Below are 21,471 nucleotides of genomic sequence, written 5' to 3' on the forward strand. Positions count from 1 at the left end.
AAGTTCGCGCGTTCATCCATACCATATTCCTTTCAGACTCATATGTCAACCCTTCGGCGTCGTACGACCAGCGCAGGCAAAGGGACCGGCAACTGACACCCCATACATATGCATCTTCCGGTAGCTTTCATTTCGCCCAAGAGCTCCAGGATCAAGTGAGATTCTAATCTGGATCTTTTTGTACAGCCTAGAGGGGTTCTGGACCAAGGCACGAAACCTGGGACAAATCTCAGAGACCACATCAAATCTGTTCCGGAACTCCCAATAGCTGCCACACAGTAAATATGCTAGCATGTCTCACGTTAGGCCCGAATAAATCGGTGGGAGAGATCTAGACATATATCAAATCTCTAATATCGCTGTACTTAAGATTAATAGTTATATTTAGGGTTACATGCAGTGTCCATATCAGACACGGAGATGCTTTCTCCCATCCTAATCATCTGATCCGCTACTGTATTTCTCTCCAATATCGAAATCGAGGGTCATTATCGACCGAATAATGCGCGTCCAATGCTGGGTATTAATGGCGTTGGAGCACTATCCTCACAAGCATCACGTGCCCTTGGGTAAGCTGCCCTCTGATTCCGTACACCAGCCGCATTCAACACAGTACATAGTAGATTCGGTTCTTTGCACATAGCTCTTTGCCTATAGACGAGGAGTCTGCTCAGGTCCCCGGTGTTGTGATCAGAGGCTGTAATATAGGTATACCCCTTTGATAGCCACATCTCCGATTTCATCGCAATGGATGTTTCTCAACTTCCGGACATCACCGGCCTGCTTGTCAGGCCAGATAACCCTCCACGAGATCCTGGCGAAGGGGGAATGGACTACCCACGATGTGCAGCTCTATACAACTACCTGGTCCAATATGCCTGTCTCGCTGAAGGCCGTCCACTGGCAACTCTAATAGCCAACAGCACCAACTTCTTCACGGCCTTCGGTGCGGAAGCTGAGGCTCTTCGTCCGAGACTTGATCCATCACTGCTGGCTTTTCTAGACACCGCTATGATACCTCCTAGTGATAGTCCAGAGGAGTTACCACCGCCGCTTTCTATCTTTGCATGGGGTCTCTCTACGCCCGACAGACTTATTGAGGAATTTGTAGCCGACCTCCAAGACCAGCCGGTTGACAGCCTGGTGCGCTTATGCTCTGTCGACACGGGCTTATCGGCTGAGGGCAGTGGTGGCGGGGTTATCTACCACCAACGCCTCCATCGCGTCGCGATCTTCATGCATCTGGATGCCTATGACTACGGGTTTCCAGTTGAGGATCATCCAGACGTTTGGAACCCACTAGAGACACTGCTCTCCAACTGGATCGACCTGATTCATCTTGGAAAAGTGGTGGCTTCGCCTCATCATGAGCCAGCCCTGTTCGACTTCGAGAAGATCGGGCCCTGGGAGTGGCGGCCCTACAGCGAAGCCCAGGTTACTACGTGTGTCGCCGCATGGGATCGGCTGTGTCAGGCCATCGAGGCGCGCATCTCGCAGCTGCCAAATCCCCCATCTCCCAGCCCCATCTCTGGGACTGATAATGCGGACAATCCGGGAGAGTCACTGGTCGCATCAACCGTCTTGGATGCCGCTTCGGTGCCTGATCCTTCCTTTGCGCGTTCGTTTTTGACACGCGCGAGACGGCCCTGTTTCCACTACATCGCTCCGGGCCTTCTCCTGCCCCCAGCTGACTCATTTGGGTTTGTGGCAGCACAGCCATTCACCGTATTGCCCCGTCACTCTCAGCACACCGTACCACCAGTGTGCCTGTTCCCCGCCGACAGCGGGGACCAGCGTCCTGTCCAGCTCACGAGAACATCAAGTCCATTCTTATTGGCGGACTTTTATTCAGCCTCCACCGATATGTACACACCGTCTCATGTCTCTGCAGGCCTGTATACAGCGGCAGTGGAGAGAAACGGTCTTGATACGGCCGAGGAGGGATTCCGGCTGTTGCTCCCGTTCACCTTCAACGATGGTTGGGGCAGGAGCGTAGGCGCACGAAGAAGCGATGGGGAGCTTGCTGATAGGGAAAGCATTGCAGACCTTTTTCAGCATGGATTCAAGCCTTTTGGTGGTGACTCCTACCGCCCTCAGCGGTTGGAGCGTTTGTTGGATTGTTGGCGCAAGCTGGTTGAAGAAGGCGTCTGGTCTGTTGGGCCCAAAGGGGTAGAAGGTACTATCGATACCTTCAGAGATGCTGAGTCGGACCGTTGGAGAGATTATTATATCCCTCCCACATGGTAATCTCTCGTAGTACGCGATGTGCTGCTTATCCACGTTGTTGTTACCGCTGGAGCAAGGAGTCTGAGCTGGTCCACAGCCGCCAAACCCCTCCTGACAACCAGTGCCACAAGAGTCGTCAGTGCTGCAGTGTTTGAACACTATGCTCCATTTGTGCAAGATGCTACAGGTGCACAAGTACCTCCGGGAAGGTCTCTTTTGCGTAGAGAGCCAGGGCCAGAGTCAAGGTGACCAAGTCTTTGCCCTGGATGCTCAGACAATTGCTGGATGAGGGCATCGTTTTGGTACTGGAGTGAACTCTGGCAATGGTGTCGCATGGTTGCGTTCCCCATGGTGATGTTGATGACCTTGGGAAATCCCGCAACTTGCAAGAGCCAGAAGGGCTGGCAAATGGATTCGCATTGAGGAGTGGCGGTACCTAGGAGCAGCCTTAGGCCAAATAAGGTCCTGGAGCATCAGTTCTGGGTCTTCGGCTTGTCAGTTGCTTTCACAATCAACTCCATGATAGGATGGTTCCTGTAAATACGGGAGAAGTTCGGTCTCGTGACAAGCTTTTTACCACCATCACTATTATAGTTGCATGATATATAACACGTATATGAGAGAAAATAGATATAATAGTATCATTATCAGGCTAATGATATACTAGTTTATCGAAATATAAATAGCTCAGGATAAATATAACTCATCATGAGTCAGTCTTGAATAAAACTGAGCACTTAGTTAGTGAGCTTCGACTAGTAATAAGGAAGACTCAGTGAGCAATTGAGCGGCCTCATCCTAATAGGGAAAGTCTCGGTCGTTCCCTAAGTATAATCATCCAGGAATATCTCCCGCACCGTTTCCTATTTCGGGCACATACTAGTAACTGGTAGTCTGTAGATTGTATCGGTCACGCGCACTCGAGGAAACTTCAATTCCCGCAAACTCGACGGAATTGACCGGAGCGTCACCCAATAATGGGCTCATAGGGTCCAGACTACGATGGAAAAATCGCTCATGTAAATCGACCCCAGGAGTACGGGGTAATGAGGAGTTCGGCTGATAGTCGTCCAAAAGTCCCACCAGGGAGACATGCAAGGGACCCAATCGGCGTGGCTCCATTGGATATCAAATCCGTCAAGATGATACGGAGTAGAGGAGTAGTGGAATCAATATCATGCCATCCTCGACTATAAGAACTGTCCCCAGGGGCGCTTCCCAGGATGTTTTGGACCAAGAATTCCCGTCCAGATTCAGAATTTCATCCCGACGCGCCCCTCTTCAGCCCAGATTCCGTCGCGATTTTACCCGACGAAAACGCAGGAGATCACGTGTGGCAGAAGGAGGCAATCCCTCATTAGTTCATTCGGAGGGAAATTGTCGGGGACTCGGGGGCCAGACGATCAGGCAAGACTGGGGAAAGTCACCTCTCCCCGGATAGTCTTGCGATCGAAGTTTTCCAGAGGTGTTCTGAGCTGCTTCCTTTTCTTCTTCGACTTCATTCAATCGGGATCAGCCCAGTGGGAAGTGAATCTTGATCTATTATTAACAGGCGCGGAACATTCCTGCCTCAACTTGGCCTTGTTGCGACTGCCCCGCGGCATGACGTCTGTGCTTCTCGTTCTTCACCGCATCGAATTGTTGGGTTTAATGGCATCCAACCAGAGCTGCTGTTGATCGATTGACTTACTTCCACAACTTTGTACTACTTGCTATTGCTACTCCCCCAGACCGAGACAGGCCGGATCTGTCCAAACTCAACTTTCTAGAACAATTTCCTTCACCCGACAAATTCATTTCTTGCAGATTTACTACTCTTTCGCTTCTCTCACGCCCTGTGCTTTTTATCCGCTACTGACCTTATCCGTCCCTCCATCCTTTCTCCCGGCCTGCGTCCGGTCGGGCACCCCTGGTGGCCGAGGTCTTGAGTTCGCCTCTTTTGCTCCAAGTCGATCCCAGTCAGGAGTCGATTCCCTGCTCATTTCGCCTGTTCGTTCATCATGTCGTCCGGTTCCATTCGGAGGGGCAATGGCCATAAAACCTATTTCGCCAGCGTAAGTGAATCGGTTATTTTGTCATTGTCTGTTGGTTGAGTGGCGCCGTGTCCCGGTGTTGCCGGTGACGTTATGTACTCCCCTGACATGCGTCCGGTGAGGCTGTATACCCCTCCTTTTGGGGAGGGGCAATCGTTCGAGTTCGCGAGTCCCTGAACTTAATGCACTGCAACACTGCTTGTTTCGTTTGTGTCATGTCTCGTTCGTCGCAACCTGCTATTCTACTCTGCCAATATGGGCATCTACATGTTCCGCAATCGCAACACTCCAGAAAGACTTACTCTTTTTAGTCCGATGACTCCAAGATCTGTGTGGTCATGGTTGGCCTCCCAGCCAGAGGCAAGAGTCTTATAGCTGGAAAAGGTACGCTGCTGGTGATTTTTGGTCGTGTTGAACGTCAGGCGCTAACTGATACAGCCATGCGATATCTTGCCTGGGTTGGCATCCCCGCTCGGGTATTCAATGTCGGCAGCTACCGTCGTGCAGGCACGCCACAACCCAATGCGAACTTCTTCGACCCTCATAATTCCGAAGGCGAGAAAATGAGACGCGCTGCCGCCGAGGCTGCGGTGTCTGATATGCTCCAGTGGTTTCAGTCCGGGAAAGGCGTGGTAGCTATCCTGGACGCGACCAATTCCACGAAAGAGCGACGACGCTGGATCCACGAACGCTGCCAGGAGGCAAACGTCGAAACATTATATGTCGAGTCAATATGTGACGACGAAGACTTGATCATGAACAACATCCTGGAAGTCAAGACAACGTCGCCGGACTACAAGGGGCAGGACCCGGAAGTTGCTGCTCTCGATTTCCGTAACCGCATTCGCAATTACGAGAAGGTCTATGAGACTATTGACGATAACGAGAAGCACTTCACCTACGTCAAACTCATTAATGTCGGATCCACCGTTATCATCAATCAGATTAAGGATTACCTATCCAGTCGGCTGGTCTATTACATCCAGAACCTTCATATCAAGCCTCGCTCGATCTGGCTATCTCGAGTAAGTGTCTCAGCTATAGAAATATGGAAGCACGGTTGATCTAACGTGTGTAGCATGGCGAGTCAGAATATAATCTCACGGGGAAGATCGGCGGCGACTCCAATATTTCAGAGCGTGGAGAGGCGTACGCCCGAGCGCTGCCTGGGTTATTAAAGAAGTCTGGGGTGCCACCCAACACCAAGATCGTTATCTGGACGTCAACCTTGAAACGTACGATTCAGACGGCTCGTCACCTCGCCGCGGAGACGGGCTTCGAGAAGCTAGAGTGGAAGGCTCTGGACGAGCTTGACTCCGGGGTCTGCGACGGACTCACGTACGAGCAGATTGCGGAAAAGTACCCGGAAGACTTTGCTGCGCGCGACGAAGATAAGTACAACTACCGCTACCGGGGCGGCGAGTCATACCGCGATGTGGTCATCCGGCTGGAGCCGATTATCATGGAGCTGGAGCGGAGCGAGAACGTCATCATTGTCACGCACCAGGCCGTTCTCCGTTGTATCTATGCCTACTTCCTCAACACGCCGCAGGAGCAAAGTCCCTGGATGGAGGTACCGCTCCATACGCTCATCAAGCTCACGCCCCGCGCATACGGCACCGACGAGCAGCGCTTCAAGGCAGACATTCCCGCTGTGTCAACATGGCGTGCGAAGGGCACGTCAGCCAAACACCAGGAATACCCTACGGAGATCAAGGCATGATCAGAGAGGCATTTCCGACCCACTATTTTTATATTCAATAGTCCTCGACCTTCCCGGTCTTATAGTTATCCTACCTATCGGTTTTGCCATTCTCTCATTCCCGGTCGGGAGTTGGCTTCCCCCTTCACATTGTACATGCGCCGTGCGTTTACTCCATTCTTTGGTCTTGATGTTTGCAAAAGTCCGGATTCCTCGTCGCTCGCGGTCCGTCGGGCTGTGTTATGGGTTTTGATTGGTCGGTTGGCAGTTATGGAATTGATTCATTGCATGGGATCGGAGCTGATAGCCAGCGGATGGCACATCCATGGATGGGATAGTAGCGGTGTGTGCAGGACATCCATCCATCGGTTAGCTTAGCATAATAGACTAGATACTCAAGACTCAACGTTGATATAATCATGAAGCTGGATACATTTGTAAGTGACATGCAAGGTAGCTGTCACATGAACTAGCAGGTAGTTAATTACGGAGTAGAATCCATCAAATGTAGTTGTAGTACAACCGAACGGGGAAACCCATCTTGGCGCGGCCCGCCAGCTGCAGTCAAGCTGTCCAGCTGGACTCCTCCGCTAGGAGAGCTCCGCTATCAACCTCCGCCCAACCACTCGAACTCACTCACCCACCTACCTACTTACTTACCTACCTACCACGCACACCATGCCAACCGCCTAATTACGCACACTGAAAATATACCCCTCGAAAATTAATTGCACATTTCCCAACCACAGCTACAGCCACAGCAACGACACGACATGACATGATCCCTACCCTTCCTCCCGAACCGCGAAACGGCGCATTATACCTTCCCTTCTCCACGACGTTACCGAGCTAGCTAGCTAGTCAACCACAACCATCACACACTGTACAACTATCGATAATTCGAATTTTGAATATATACATACGCACGGTAGACATACGACTATTTAACTCCCTCTTGGGAAAGGCAGGAAGGAAGGAAGGAAGAAGATGTTATCCGCATTCACGGCCCGACCCCTCGTGGAACTGAAACCGCGCGATCGATCACGGATTGAATCTGTGTTGGCGTATGGGGATCGTGTCTTGGTGGGGTTGAATAATGGGTCGTTGAGGATTTATCGGGTGAATGAGGATGAGAATGAAGATGAGGATCAAGGTGAAGGGGGTGAAGAAGTACAGCATGGTCAGGATGCAGGGAAGAAGAAGAAGGAGGATACCGATCAACATGGGAATGGGAATGGTAATGGAGACACGGGGATAGTCGCGAATGGGACTACGAATACGAATGGTAATCGGGAGCAGCAGCAACATAATTCAAGCAGCAGCAAGAAGGCGACGGAGCTACTCCGCGAAGTGGAAAAGTTCTCACGGTACAAGATCGAGCAGTTGGCGCTGATTAAGGAGGCCAAGGTGCTTGTTTCTCTCTCCGGAGGATATGTCTCGCTTCATGATCTGGGGACGTATTCGTTGCAGGAGCAATTGGGGAAGACGAAAGGGGCGACGACCTTTGCGGTGACGTCGAATATTGAGAATGATCCCGAAACCGGAGTGCCTGCTATTGTGTCGAGGGTGGCGGTGGCGGTGAAGAGGAAGATAATGGTCTGGGTGTGGCGCGATATGGAGATGGAAGCGGGCGGGCCTATGGAGATGACGCTTGTCAGTGGGATCAAGACGCTGACGTGGGTGTCTGGGACGAGGTTGGTGGCTGGGTTGGGGTCTGGGTTTGTGATGGTTGATATTGACGGGGATGGTGGTGGTGGGACGGTGACGGATTTGACTGGTCCCTCTGGGATAGGGGGCTTAGGGGGTCAGGAGAGTACGGGGAGGTTGGCCGGGGTGGGAGTCGCCAGTATGAGTTATATGGGGCTTGGAGGCAGTGCGCCGAAGCCGTTGGCGACGAGGTTGAAGGAGGGCCAGGTGTTGCTGGCTAAGGATATCAATACGCATTTTATTGATGTGCAGGGGAATTCTCTGGGGAGGAGGCAGATTCCCTGGAGTCATGCGCCGGCGGATATCGGGTACTCGTATCCGTTCTTGTTGGCGCTGCATGATTCCTCGAAGGGGGTGTTGGAGGTCCGCAATCCGGAGACGTTGTCGCTGTTGCAGTCGGTGCCTTTGCCGTCTGCAAATATTATGCATATCCCGCAGCCGACGATCAGTCTGGCGCATGCTGGGAAGGGTTTCCTGGTGGCGAGTGATCGGACGATATGGCGGATGGAGGCGCTGAGTTATGATACGCAGATTGACTCGCTGGTCGAGAAGGGGTATCTGGATGAGGCGATCAGTCTGGCCAGTATGCTGGAGGATGCGCTGCTGCGGGATAAGCAGGGCCGTTTGCGCCAGATCAAGTTGGAGAAGGCTGAAGGGCTGTTCAAGCTGCGAAAGTACACTGACTCGATGGATCTTTTTACGGAGATATCTGCGCCCCCGGAGACGGTGATACGACTGTATCCGAAGATCATCGCCGGGGAGCTGTCGTCGATTGTCGAGGAGCCGGAGGAGTCGGAAGATGGAACGACAGACAGCCAGCCCAAGACGCAGGAGAACAACAACCCGACGGACGCGCCGACTGCGGAGGAGACGCCCGCTCCAAAGACACTCTCGCATGCACCATCCGTGATGTCGCTTCTGCGGACGCGGACAGATGATGGCAGCGATGCGGGCAGTATTCGTGGCAAGGTGGTGGAGGAGGCCAAGAACGACAAGGCGCTGGAAGGGGCTGATCTCAAGCTGGCAGTTCGCGAACTGCAGAGGTATCTGGCGGACGTGCGGAGGCGGTTCCAGCGCTTCTTGAACCCGGATGGCACGCTGAAGGTGATTGATGCGACGACGGACGGCGCGAACGATGCGTTGACGGACTCGGTCATGAAGCTGCTGAGCATTGATCAGGAGGGTGACTATGATCTTGGGGAAGAGCTGCGGGAAAAAGCCAAGCTCGTGGACACGACTCTTTTCCGAGCGTACATGTATGCTATTCCAGCTCTGGCGGGATCATTGTTCCGCATTGCCAACTTCTGCGACCCCGATGTGGTGATGGAGAAGCTGGAGGAGACAGGGCGTCACAACGATCTGATTGACTTTCTGTACGGAAAGAAGCTGCACCGGCAGGCGTTGGAGCTACTCCGAAAGTTTGGTCAGGCAGACGACGAAGAAGAGACGGCGCCGCAGCTGCACGGACCGAAGCGAACTGTCGGATATCTGCAAAACCTGTCTCCAGACCATATTGACTTGATCCTAGAATTCGCCGAGTGGCCGGTACGACAGGAGCCCGAGCTGGGCATGGAGATATTCCTGGCAGATACGGAGAACGCAGAGACGCTGCCGCGGGACCGGGTGCTAGACTTCCTACAGGGCATTGATGTCAACCTGGCTGTTCGCTATCTTGAGCATATCATCGGCGAGTTGAATGATATGACACCTGATCTGCACCAGAAACTGCTCATTCTGTACCTGAACCGGCTGAAGAAGCACCAAGCGAAGGAGTGGGAGTTCTCAAGTCTGGATGACTATGTTAAATGGCAGAGCAAGTTCTTGAATATGCTCAAGTCCAGCTCCCAGTATTCTCCCGCTAAGATCCTTGATCGACTGGACCGGGACGGTGAGTACTCTCCTTGCGCCTACATTGCGTTGCTGACTTGCGACAGATCCCGAATTCTACGAAGCACGAGCGATTGTCTTCAGCAAGATGGGACAACACCGGCAGGCACTGGAAATCTACGTGTTCAAGTTGGAAGACTACGTCAAGGCTGAAGAGTGAGCTGCGTCTACCACTTTACATGAGTCCTGCTGACCATTCAGATACTGTAATCACCTCCATAAACAGGAGGATACGGCTGCTACAGATGGAGTGGCTTCGCGCTGTGTAGCTCTACTACCGTACGAAGATGGCAAACCACCGATCTATTTGACTCTATTGTCTCTATATCTATCTCCGCCACATGGCTACAAGCCACGATATGGGCCCGCGCTTGAGGTGCTGGCCAAACATGGATCCCGGCTGCCACCAAATTCTGCTCTAGAGCTGATCCCAGAATCGCTCCCGGTCAAGGAGCTCGAGTTCTACTTCAAAGGCCGTATGCGGGCCGCCAACACCATCCTTAACGAGAGCCGGATCGTGGCCAACCTGCAAAAGGCAGAAGACATCAAGACACAGGCGCAGTTGTTGGTAGGAGAGGGGACAGACGGGCGATCGACGCGATCGCGACATGTCACCATCACCGAAGAGCGGGTCTGCGGCATCTGCCACAAGCGGATCGGAGGCAGTGTGATTAATGTGTTTCCGGAGTAAGTGTGACCCAATCCGTTGACTTGAGCATGGCTGACTGGAGGCAGTAATACGGTTGTCCATCTTGGCTGTGCCAATCGCATGCGTTGAGCCCGATTTGTTTGTATATAGAGGTTTATTGTGGTATCGGTCATCCAGGTTTTTGCTGTTTCTTTCTGCTTTTCTTTTCTTTTCTCTTCTGTTCTCTTCCTATTCTTGATTTTTCCGCATTTCCTGGCCATGTCTTGTTCATCGAAAGCATACCGGAGTGGCGGACATTTCCTACACTATGATACCCCGGGATAGCGGTATTCAAGGATCCAATGCATATGATTTATTAGTCGTGATTCGTTCCTCGTCATTTTCGTAGCCTCCACATTCTCGACTGATAATTCTGGATGTGGCAGGATCAAGCATCCTCTTCCACAACCTCCTCTCCGTAATTCTCCTCCTCCTTGGCTTCCTTGTCAGAGACTTTGCGACCCTGTGCCTCGGCCGCCTTCTTGTCCTCCTCCATGCGCTCGGTCAGGAACACGTTGATGTCGTTCTGCAGAGTGGGCACGAGCTTGCGTAGTTCAGCGAGATAGGTCACCTTGTCTGGGACGGCGTCGGCGGAGGGGAGCGGGGAAGAAATGCTGTGCTCGAAGGTGCGAGACTGGTCGGGAGCGACATAGGCAGCATGAAGCTTATTGGCAGACATTGTGAGAGGTTGCGTTGACGATGAGAATAAAGTAAATGAATGTATGCTTAAGTCGTGGGGAGGGGGGGAAGAAACCAAGTGGGATGGATGGATAAAGTTGGAGAAAGAAAAGGACGTGCGGGCGGGAGGGGAGTCTTGCTTTGCGCTGGATTTGTTTCACGAGCGAAAGATCGTCCGGCCGGGCGCCTCTTCGGTTTGCTGATCCCCCAAGGCGGCTGAAGCCAAACAAGCAAGCAATCGATCCAGGGGATCTAGACTGGTTTTCGCCGCCAGCACTAAACTAACAACTCTCCCTTCTCCCCTCATATCATGGGTTCGGGGTTCGTGTCTCGATAGCATTGTCTCCGAAGCCATCTATTCGCTCACATCATGTTGCGCTCGCCGGTGTCGCCCGAGCGATCCTCGTCTCGCTCACCTCTTCCTCCTCCTCCACTCCCACAGCCCCCTCGCCGCTCCTTCGACGACTTCTCCTACGGCCGCCCTACGTCCTCAGGCAGTGATGCCTCGTCGATTACCTCCAATGTGACCACCATCTCACCGCGTCACTCTGCCTTCAATCCCGGTGCCGTGTCGGTGACCTCTTCCCCTCGTCCTCCACGTACCTCATCCATCACCGCCAACACCACCGCTCCTCCCCCCATCTCGACCGCCACTTCAAACACCAACACTACCTCATCCTCTTCTACGATCCGATCTCCCGTTTCCTTCATGCCTCATGGTGAGATCTTGAGCAGGAAACCGTCGGGTCGCGGTGGCCCGCCGGAACTGCAGAGACGCTCTCGTCACCACTCGCAGGGCTTCTTCGAGCCATCCCTCCCCACGGCGTCCTCCTCCGAGGCTACCATCTCCGCTTCTCGAATCGCAGCCCAGGCGGCCATGCTCCAGCAGCAGCAAACCGCTCCGCAGAATCCTCCCAAACGTCCTCCCCCCGTGCGGGGTGTATCAGAAGACGGTTCCCGGTCCCGGCGAGGCGGAAGCGCTTCCCCTCCGCCCCCGCCGCCCCCAGCGCCGTTGTTTGCGCCCCCAACAAGCTCGGGAAGTGCGTCCGGGGCATCATATCAGAGTGGGTCTACGAGTGGGAATACACATGCCGCAACGACAGCAGCAAATGTGGTGTTTCCTCGGAATCCGGCGCTGCAGCCGCCCGGGTTGGAGATGCCCGTAGAGCGGGAGCACAAGCAGAAGGGCGAGAAATCGAAGATGAAGCTGTTCTCGAAACCGAAACACATTGGGATCAGTCGCGATAAGGACGGGATCAGCAAGGACCGGGGCCTTCCGTCGCCAAGTAAGATGGGATTTCCGAGCGGAGGGCTGTCGCGGATCGTGAGTGCGTCGACGACGAGCTTGGCTGATACGTTTCCCTCGAATAACTCGTCTCTCTACAATTTGTCGAATGCGTCGGCGAGTACGGTGGTTCCCGCCGATAAGCCGGTAGGGAGCGAGAAGGAGAAAGAGAAGGATAAGGATAAGCACAAGCATCACTTCTTATCGCGGCAGAAGTTGAAGCTGAAAGACCGTGATGATCATTACAATCTGCCATTATCGTCAGCATCGAGTAACTCGAAACCGTCGGATCCGAATGCCCCTCAGTCACTGTATTCTTTTACGCCGGCTTCGCCAGGTGCGGTGACGACTACGTTTGGGAAAAGCGTAAGCGGCTTGGACCTGCTCCACGGGTTGCGAGATAAGAAGAAGGAAGAGAAGGCGTTGGAATCGGAACAGCTGGACTGGGTAGCCAACTCCTCGGGACCTGCGCCGGGGACGTTTGCCGGGCCGTCGTCTCTGGGCAGCTCCACAGGAGTTCTGGCGGAGGCGGCTCTCCGGGAGACCCTCCAGGGCTTTGGACTGAATAACATGACACCGGAAGATGCGTGGGACTTTCTCAAAGCCAAGCTGATGGTTATCTTCGACGGAGAGGATGTTCGCATCGCCATCGAGGATCTCAATAAGCTGGTCCTCATTCACATTCAGCGCTGCGTCCAGAAACGCATGCCCACTGCAGTGGTAGACGACTTGCGCGAACTGTTAGAGACAGGATGCGCCTCTCTCAATCATACGTTGAGTGGCATTCCCGATGAGAAGCTGGTCCCTCATCTGGTGCAAGTGTGGATGCTCGTGTTTGGCACGATCCTGCCGTTCATCCAAGCGGTTTTTCTGCCCCTAGACCTAGAGTTCAAGGGATGCGGGTCTGTGATGAACCGACGAGAAGCGAGTGAGTTCTGGGCGTCCGCGTTCAACGGCGAGTACCCCGGCTGCGAGCTGGACGTGCGCAACCTGGTCTTGATAGCCTTCCGTGACATGGTCATTCTCTACCGGTACGACGTGCTCAAGGCAACCTTCTCCCGCCTGAGCCTAGACAGCATCAAGCTCGGCACGGCAGCGCTGAGCGTCACAACCAAGAGCAGCAGCAACAGCGGACGGCCGACGACATCGGCCTCGCTGGACGGCGGGTTCGGCAGCTACAGCTCGCAGTCGTCGACGCTTCTCAATGCCGCGAACAGCTACTCGTCCGACTCGCTCGACTGCAACCGCAGCCGGGCGGCGTCCAACACGTCCAACCCGGACCAGCTGATTTTCCAGTCCATCTCGTCACCCACGCAACGGCCCAGTATCATCCACCGGTCCTCGCACACGGACACGTCACACATCATCACAGAGACGGTAGGACGGATGCTCCAGTGCGTCAGCGTGTTGGCCAGCGTGCAGACCGGCGATCGAGCACAAGAGCAGATCGGGCTCCTGAGCAAGGAGCTGAAGCATAACTGGCTAGGACGGGGGCGCACCGGGCGAGACCGGCGCGGGTTCGTGGGGACGAAGATCCGGCCGGCGATTGTAGCACGCACAGACAGTGATGATTATATGAGGGATGGGATGGAGGAGTACGGGCGTCGGGAATTAAGTGTTTTGTGATGGTTTATTGATTATGATACCTCGAGTACAGAGTATTGGAGTAAGGTAGCAATATTATTCTCGAATGGATGCTGACGAACGTCAAATATCTGTAGCCGTATGTATGTCACTGTGACTTAGGATTCTAGACCTATTGTGACTTCCCAGTATCCTATTTTAGTCCTATCGTTGTCCTATCCTCCACCAGCAGAAGCCATCGTCAATGTACAACAACGGAAGGAGCCACGGGCAGAGTTGCGTCCATAGCATAACTAATCCTCCTCCTCCAACTTCATCTTCACCTTATCCCCATCCACCTTCCCATCCACCTCCCCTTTCTCACCACCATTAACATGATGATGATCCTCATCACCAACCTGCACCTCCTTCTTCCCCTTCTCCATCTCCCTCACATACCTCCTCAAACACTCCCCGGGATAACACCCCCCACCAAGCTTTACCACCTCCTCCGCAATCAACCTCCACTTCTCCGTCTCCAATCGTCCCTCAATATCTTTCTTAGCTTGTAGAATCTTAGCTTCCTGCACACATCATATTAGCCAAACCTAATTACTACCCTCCCCGATGTTGTAAAACAAATAATATCATATGAAGAAGGGGAGGGGGAGGTAATACATCCACCGAATCAACCACCACGAAATTCTTCTTCATGGTATTATATCTCGCTCGAAGGGTCGTCCCGCCTACACTCATGCCCGTGAGGTCCTTCCATGCTTGGTTGATGGTGGACCAGGGGGCTTGTTCCTCGTCGCGGAGGCGGAGGATGAGGAGGTCGGAGGCGGTTGCTGAGCTGAGGGTGGTGGGAATGGGTGGGAGCATGGTGCGTGATTTGGTGCGCTTGTTGCTGGTGCTGCTGGTGCTTTTGCTGGTGCTGGTTGGGGTTGTGGTGGTGGTGCTGGTGGTAGGTGAGCAGGGTGAGGAGGAGGATGGGGCAGGGCGTTTTTTGGTAGGGGTCTTTTTGTTCATGTTGTTGTTGGTGTTGGAATTGTTGTGATTGGGGGAGGAGTTGATTGGGGTGAAGGGGGTGGGTTCACTGTCAGAGGACATTTTGGTTGTAGTGGTCTTGGTGATGTTGTTGGGAGTGTGGTTGTGTGATAGTGGTATGGTGATGTAGTGATGTTGTGTGGTGATGGGATGTTATGCAGAAGGATGAAGGAGAAGGATGAAGGTAGAAATGAGGTAGTAAAGAGGAAGGAAGGCATATACTCAGTTGTGAGCACTGTGTGTGTTACTAGTGACAGTGAAGTGATCACTCTGTTATTGTTATTGTTAAGTGAATGATGACGGTCAGTTCAGTTGGCTTGGTTACTACAATACTAGTGCTTAGGGAATACCCTGGTGATATCGTATATGGGGGCATCATACTCTGGGGGGTATTAGATCATTAGGTATAGTAAAGCTGTTGAGTGAGGATGGATGAGTTGGCAAGCATGGCAAAATCATGTTGTCTATATCTCTTATTTTATACAGTGGAGCAGAGGCGAGTGCTACATACTAAAAGTCCTAGTGTATAGGCACATTGATGGATGTGAGTTGTATGATTATAGGACTAATCTCAAATTCGATGGTATTAGATAGTGTAGGTGATTGACCTTCACGGTAGTAGACGTAAGAGCGTATAACTGGCTTGTGTAGGCAAGCCCTGGGGCGTTGCGAGATATTGGAATCTTCCAGGGATGCTCCTCCGTATGCCATATAGCTTAGCATATTGATGGTATTGTCTGCAGTCACATTAGGCTAACACATTAGCTCAAGGTATACTCTCCGTCTAGTGTTCGTCACAGGAGAGACGTCTACCATATTGCTAAGTGAGAATATATTTAGCGTGGAATGCGAGTAAGCATCTTAATTAGAGATCTTAAACTCTGTCTACTAGATATGCATCAGATCATAAGATAAGAAGACATAGGATATGCTTAGGGTTGACTGCTGGAACAAAAGTACGGAGCCATGGTACTTTGCCGCGGAGGACCATCCGGAGCATTGCAATGGAGTCGGGATTCTTCATGTCGCTCACAGCGCCAATCACACCACTGCAGCTGCAGGCAGGCAGGGATCTGGAACTGGAACGGAGAATATGTTGGTCAGAACTCAGACGAATACGAGCACAGGCTGCCTGTCAGTGTTCATGAGGGAGACAGTATGACTCCTCATTCTGAATGTGTCACTGCCTACTTCTGCCTGTTTAGTAGTGTGTGAACTGCTTACTGGTATTCCTTCTTGTTTATCATTCCATCATCTCAATGATCATCCACATCCATCCCGTCCAAATCGTTCCCGGAGTCATATTGCCATCCCCAGCCGTGGATGAACTGCACTGACAGCGCATGTGAGACACGCACGTTGGGCAAATGTCGGTGACCGGGGATGGGGATGGCTTCTCAGTCATGACGGTACGAGATGCTCCCAGTTGATCCTGCGGCTGAATGGCTGTTGGAGTCGGAAGTCTGTGCCACTCTTCCAAGCGCCTGCAGGGTGACAATCCAATCCTGATGCATTTGCTGACCCCGGGGGGGATTGCAATATTATTGGCACGCTGCCAGTTCTGAAGCTATCCCAGCCTCTTCCCCAATCCGGCGAGTTTTCTTCCTTTCTTCCATTTATTGATGCAGCAGGCAGAGAGCAACTGGAACAGGCATCATTGCTCGTGGATAAGTCCGTCAGTCAATCGCCTCACTCTTGGGCTATTTATTAATTACTATTTTGCTTGTCGATCTCCTTGTCATTTGTTTGCTTTCTTATTCCCCTTCTCTTCTCTTCTCTTCCTCTTTCTCTCTTTCTCTCTGAATTGCAACTCTTTCTTCCTCTCTCATCTTGGGTGGTCAGGCAGCACACACCGCCATCTGCTGGGCCAACACGCAAGGCGCTCTGGCAAGCGAGGATAGTTTTTATTCTTAGGCATCCGAGTATGTGAGTCTCTCTTCCTCTCTCTCTCCTCTCTTTCTTTCTCTCATTTCATCCCCATTCACGGCATTTTCCCTCAAATCTCCTCCCATTCATCATCCATCTTCCACTCTCTCCCATCTACTCATCATTTATCTGTCCTCAACTCTCTGTTTTTCTTCCTTCCCTTCCACTTATTATTAATACCCCATATTCTCCCTACTGCTTCTTTACACGACTCATCTGCATCTGGTCATGACCATCCCCACTGATTCCCAAGCCTCCTCCCAGCAGACTGAGCTCGAGACTCAGCGCGACCCAAGCTCCAACAGTGGGCCTGTGCCCGTTCCGGTCCCTGGCTCAGCTCCACTCCCTGCCACCACCAGCGACTCCAGCAGTGCGACAACCGCTGTGACTGGTACCACCATGGCCGACGCTAGTGGCCCCGTCTCCTCCTCCCCCGAATCCAAGCTCGACGCCGACCCGCCCGTCGATGCTCCCCCAGTCAAGTCCGATCCCAAAGTCCCCGTCTCTGCCTCCGAGCCCATCCCCAAAAAGTCCGTGTGCTCCAAACATACTGCAAAAGACCAGGATCCCAACCGCTCCAAGAAGAAAAAGTCCCACCGCAAGGCCGCCTCCATCGTCACCCCCAGCGATGATAGCTCGTCGGATTTAAATTCCTCTTCCGAGGAATCCAGCGCGGAATCTACCTCCGACGACGAAGATGCGCAGTCTGCCTCGGAGTCGGACTCTGAGTCGGATCGCAAGCAGCGTCGCCGCCGGGCCAAAAATAAGATCAAGAAATCGCTCAAAAGTGTTAGTCGTAAGAAGAAGAGCCGGTCGCACCAGACGGACTCGGAATCGGATTCCGATCCCGAGGATAGTAGCGACACCGATTCGTCTCTGGATGAAAAGACGTTGAAGAAGCTGGTCGCCAAGCTGAAGGCGAAGAAGAACTCCAAGAAGTCGCGCTCCAAGGAAGACGATTCCGAGGAGCAACAAGACGATGATGACGATGCCGACCAGGATGCAGACTCCGACGAGCTAGCTCTTCTGCTAGCCAAGCAAAAGTTGGCCTCCTTGCGAGTCAAATTGGCTGATGGCCGTCGCAAAGGTCGAGCTAAGCGTAGCTCGGGCGATGGTAACTCGGACGGCCAGAAAGGAAGCTCGCAGAAGTCCAAGGGACGCAAAAAGGCAGCCTCGAAGATCGCCTTCAAACGTGTAGATCAGCGTACGTCTCATTCCCCCTTCTTTTTTTTGAACCAAGCTGACCCGAACCTCTGCAGTATGGGACAATACGATCCACAACTTTAAGCTGACGGAGACGGTTGACGACCCCGACGCAAACGAATGGGACCAATACCTCTTCACCGTGCGCCGGAAGTTTGACTGGGACAACAAGTACTTGGAGACTGTGGTGGATTTGAAGAGCAAGTACCTGCGCGATGCGCTGGCCAAGGTCATGGATGGTGTCAAGGGTGTCAGCTTGGTGCAGGAGACGGCGGTGGTCGATCCCAACATGCTCTTCCTCTACCTCGAGGAGACGCGCCAGTACATGAAGGATCTCCGACAGCTGGCCAAGACCGAAAAGAAGAAGAAGGCTCGCAAACTCGCCGAGGTCAAAGCATCGCATCTCAAGGTGCTCGTCAAGTATTTGGACACCGACTATGCTGAGACCAAAAAGACCCTCTATCCCCTGCTGGACGCCAGCATGATCACCTTCGACCTCCTCTGGGCTATCTTCAAGCCGAACACGATCGCTTACTCCTCCACCTACGGCAACCAGGATGAGCCTCGCGCCTTTAAGATCGAGTATGCCACTAAAGAGTCCTCGTTCATGAAGGGTCAATGGTACAGCGTTGAGGGCCGCTACCTCGAGTATGATGGCAAGGCCTTTGGCATGGGCACCATGGCCGCCGAGGTGGAGTCCTTCAAGGGCGCCCGCAAAATCACCAGTCTCAGCTGCTATCCGCTCAAGTACCATCGCGAAGCCGATAGTGTCAAGGCTAAGCTGATTGAGCGAGGCAAAAAGTTCGTGGCGCTGCGAGGCATGAACTACCAGTACCACAAGGGTATGGCCTTCTACAAGAAGAAGCGGTCCATCATCAAGGTTAACATCAACGGCCGTGTCATGGTCGATCCCGCCATCCACCGACGCATTAACCCCAACTACCCTATCAGCACGGTCCGTCCCAAGGACCCGGACTACATTGACGGCTCCGACAATGATGGCAGCGACAACGGGTGCTGCTGCGCGCTGTCCGACTCAGAGTCGGATCCCACTTACGGGCAACCGCGCGACTCAGACACCCCTCAACCTCTTTTCAAGGTGGTACGGGACAAGGAGGGCAAGCCGCACGTCGTCGAGGTCGAGCTGGATGAGAACGGCAATGAAATTGTCAAGGAGAACATGGACGACGTCACCGACCCGTCCGACCGCGAGTTCACCGAAGAGGAGCTGCTCATCGCAAGCCCCGTGGTACTCGGCTTCGCCTTCAGTGAGAAGCTGTGGCTCGAATTCAGCATCTCGGGCATCAGTGAGATTGAATGGAACGAAGATGCCTTTGACTCGCTAGTCCTCCCCGATAACCAAAAGTCCATCGTCAAGGCATTGGTCGAATCGCACACCTTCCGCGCGGCCCAGAACATCGACGATGTCATCCAAGGCAAGGGCAAGGGTCTCGTGGCCGTACTCCACGGACCTCCTGGTACGGGTAAAACCCTGACTGCCGAAGGCATCGCAGAGCTCCTCAAACGCCCACTCTATATGGTGAGCGCCGGTGAGCTCGGCACCGATTCGCGCACCCTCGAAGCAGAGCTGAACAAGATCCTCGACATCGCACATTCCTGGGGCGCCGTTCTGCTGCTCGACGAGGCTGATATTTTCCTCGAGAAGCGCACTATCCAGGACATTCACCGCAACGCCTTGGTCAGCATCTTCCTGCGGTTGCTGGAGTACTTCCAGGGCATTCTCTTCCTGACCACCAACCGCGTTGAAACATTCGATGACGCCTTCCAGTCCCGCATCCACGTCGCTCTACGCTATGGTGAACTTACTACGAAAGCGAAGCGCAGCGTCTGGAAGATGTTCTTGGAGCGAGTGCAGGCCAAGGAGGGCGTGCAGACCGCCACGTTCACAGAAAAAGACTTTGATCTACTAGCTCGTCATAATCTGAATGGGCGTCAAGTAAGTTTCCATACATACTCCATCCTACGCAAACAACAAGTAACAATACTAATCAACCCACTCTATAGATCAAAAACTCGGTCCGCACAGCCCAAGCACTGGCTGTGAACGAGGAAACCCCTCTGTCCATGGAACACATCAGACGTGTCCTGGAGGTTGCCGAAACCTTCGATCGTGACCTTCGCGGTGGTTCAGGATACCTGGATGCCATGAGAAGTTATACGTAGTCCTTTTTTCTTCTGGCATGCATTATCATTTTGCTGAATTCTTTGGAGCGAAGACTATGATCTACCTTCCGATTTCTCCGTCGATTATCTTTTCTGTTCGCAATTTGACTGGACTACCCCTGAGTGTGAAGCAAGGTTTTTGTCTTCTGTCGCTTCACTGCCAAGATCTGTCTTTTATGCTTTGTTTTATCCCTGTTGATGTTGATTTCTTGACACCTACACTTTTACTGCATTTGCACCTGCATTTGCCACTGTCGACAAGCCCCGTGACGATGATGATAAGGATGATGACAAGATAGCAACTATTACTAGTTATAGTAAACATTCTGGAATACAATGAGAAACGAAATACCCCACTCTTATTTTGCTATCCAGTCAATCTTCCCACCGCAATGTGGTAATCAGTATGTTTAGAAAATACTCTCGACTGTACTAATCTTCACGATGTACCACTGTTGAATACAATACTCTTTCTTGCCCACAAAGGTATATTTCTCTAGATTATACGCAACGTCACATCCGGCAGTTAACCAGATAGTTATCATAGAAGTCAGCGAAAGTCCCAGGATTAAGTATACATCTAATCTTTGCTACTGCTACTACTACTGCTACTGATACTCTATACCTAGGCAACTCAGCTTTAAACCATAGCCCGGTGCCTTTTAGCATTAGTTGGTAGTAGTACCTACAATATGAATTGAATCCAAGCATCATCATCATCATCATCATCATCATCCTTCATTATCCATTTCCATGCATACATATAAAAAACATCATTTTAGAGAAAAAAAAAAATTTTTTTAAAGTAAGAGTATTAGGGAGGATTCAGATTACATGATTAACTATACTGTTGGTTGCTGATTCTATTAACAGTTGAATTAATTACAAGGCCGATCGATTACTGCTTCTGCTTTTTATCCCTTTTTCTTTACGGTCAGTTAGATAGTTGCTAAGTTGTTTGTTGGTTACGGGGCATTATGTAATAATGCTGCTCCCATGGTTTTAGTTAAGAAACCGTCGCGGACTGGCTAGTTGACGCGGTGATTGAGTTTTGGTCAAGGGGGAGTTGGTGGGCGTGATGTGAACAATTCATTGTTCCTCGGGTGCACTATTCTCGAACATACTACAATTACCGATAGAACAGCTACATATACACTAGTCATTGAATCATTAGATTTTTCTTATTTATAGGAAATACACGTCATGTCCATCTCCCCTGGCAAAACCCAGGCTCCTCAAAACTCATTGCTATGCGAGTTCCGCAGCTACATTTCCTCCGATATAAGAGCCAAATGAGAGACGGGGATGGGTATGGATTAACACAAGACTGTTATACAGGGAG

At 52.2% G+C, this 21,471-nt stretch overlaps 8 protein-coding genes across 8 annotated transcripts; 6 read left to right on the forward strand and 2 right to left on the reverse strand.

Annotated features, from left to right (window-relative positions):
- Nucleotides 1-747: 747 nt before the first annotated feature.
- ASPBRDRAFT_123225 (uncharacterized protein) lies at nt 748-2,247 on the forward strand (the record flags this gene model as incomplete). Its single annotated transcript, XM_067617581.1, has 1 exon — nt 748-2,247. One exon carries the CDS (start codon nt 748-750, stop codon nt 2,245-2,247), a length of 1,500 nt encoding a protein of 499 aa, XP_067479579.1.
- A 2,323-nt stretch (nt 2,248-4,570) lies between these two features.
- Nucleotides 4,571-6,330, forward strand: ASPBRDRAFT_42024 (bifunctional nucleoside/nucleotide kinase/histidine phosphatase family protein). Its single transcript, XM_067624716.1, has 3 exons — nt 4,571-4,643; nt 4,698-5,284; nt 5,338-6,330. The coding sequence occupies exons 1-3, from the start codon at nt 4,598-4,600 to the stop codon at nt 5,980-5,982; spliced, it is 1,278 nt and encodes a 425-aa protein (XP_067479580.1). The 5' UTR covers nt 4,571-4,597; the 3' UTR covers nt 5,983-6,330.
- A 618-nt stretch (nt 6,331-6,948) lies between these two features.
- On the forward strand, nt 6,949-10,547 carry ASPBRDRAFT_672276 (putative vacuolar morphogenesis protein AvaB; the record flags this gene model as incomplete). Its single annotated transcript, XM_067628860.1, has 3 exons — nt 6,949-9,556; nt 9,603-9,711; nt 9,757-10,547. 3 exons carry the CDS (start codon nt 6,949-6,951, stop codon nt 10,244-10,246), a joined length of 3,207 nt encoding a protein of 1,068 aa, XP_067479581.1. The 3' UTR covers nt 10,247-10,547.
- On the reverse strand, nt 10,440-11,126 carry ASPBRDRAFT_536103 (uncharacterized protein). The gene has a single exon (XM_067627097.1). The coding sequence runs from the start codon at nt 10,920-10,922 to the stop codon at nt 10,632-10,634; it is 291 nt and encodes a 96-aa protein (XP_067479582.1). The 5' UTR covers nt 10,923-11,126; the 3' UTR covers nt 10,440-10,631.
- Nucleotides 11,127-11,138: 12 nt separating this feature from the next.
- Nucleotides 11,139-13,960, forward strand: ASPBRDRAFT_42026 (uncharacterized protein). Its single transcript, XM_067624717.1, has one exon. The coding sequence runs from the start codon at nt 11,292-11,294 to the stop codon at nt 13,830-13,832; it is 2,541 nt and encodes an 846-aa protein (XP_067479583.1). The 5' UTR covers nt 11,139-11,291; the 3' UTR covers nt 13,833-13,960.
- Nucleotides 13,961-13,990: 30 nt separating this feature from the next.
- Nucleotides 13,991-14,968, reverse strand: ASPBRDRAFT_206307 (uncharacterized protein). Its single transcript, XM_067621769.1, has 2 exons — nt 14,448-14,968; nt 13,991-14,353 (listed from the first exon to the last, which is right to left on the reverse strand). The coding sequence occupies exons 1-2, from the start codon at nt 14,877-14,879 to the stop codon at nt 14,084-14,086; spliced, it is 702 nt and encodes a 233-aa protein (XP_067479584.1). The 5' UTR covers nt 14,880-14,968; the 3' UTR covers nt 13,991-14,083.
- A 1,362-nt stretch (nt 14,969-16,330) lies between these two features.
- ASPBRDRAFT_536174 (uncharacterized protein) lies at nt 16,331-17,058 on the forward strand. Its single transcript, XM_067627099.1, has 2 exons — nt 16,331-16,738; nt 16,996-17,058. Exon 1 carries the CDS (start codon nt 16,439-16,441, stop codon nt 16,715-16,717), a length of 279 nt encoding a protein of 92 aa, XP_067479585.1. The 5' UTR covers nt 16,331-16,438; the 3' UTR covers nt 16,718-16,738; nt 16,996-17,058.
- ASPBRDRAFT_42028 (ATP-binding protein) lies at nt 16,665-20,603 on the forward strand. Its single transcript, XM_067624718.1, has 4 exons — nt 16,665-16,742; nt 17,010-17,946; nt 18,002-19,902; nt 19,971-20,603. Exons 2-4 carry the CDS (start codon nt 17,142-17,144, stop codon nt 20,127-20,129), a joined length of 2,865 nt encoding a protein of 954 aa, XP_067479586.1. The 5' UTR covers nt 16,665-16,742; nt 17,010-17,141; the 3' UTR covers nt 20,130-20,603.
- The last annotated feature ends 868 nt before the right edge of the window (nt 20,604-21,471 follow it).

This window comes from Aspergillus brasiliensis (assembly GCF_001889945.1).
Source record: "Aspergillus brasiliensis CBS 101740 unplaced genomic scaffold ASPBRscaffold_5, whole genome shotgun sequence".
NCBI lineage: Eukaryota > Fungi > Ascomycota > Eurotiomycetes > Eurotiales > Aspergillaceae > Aspergillus > Aspergillus brasiliensis.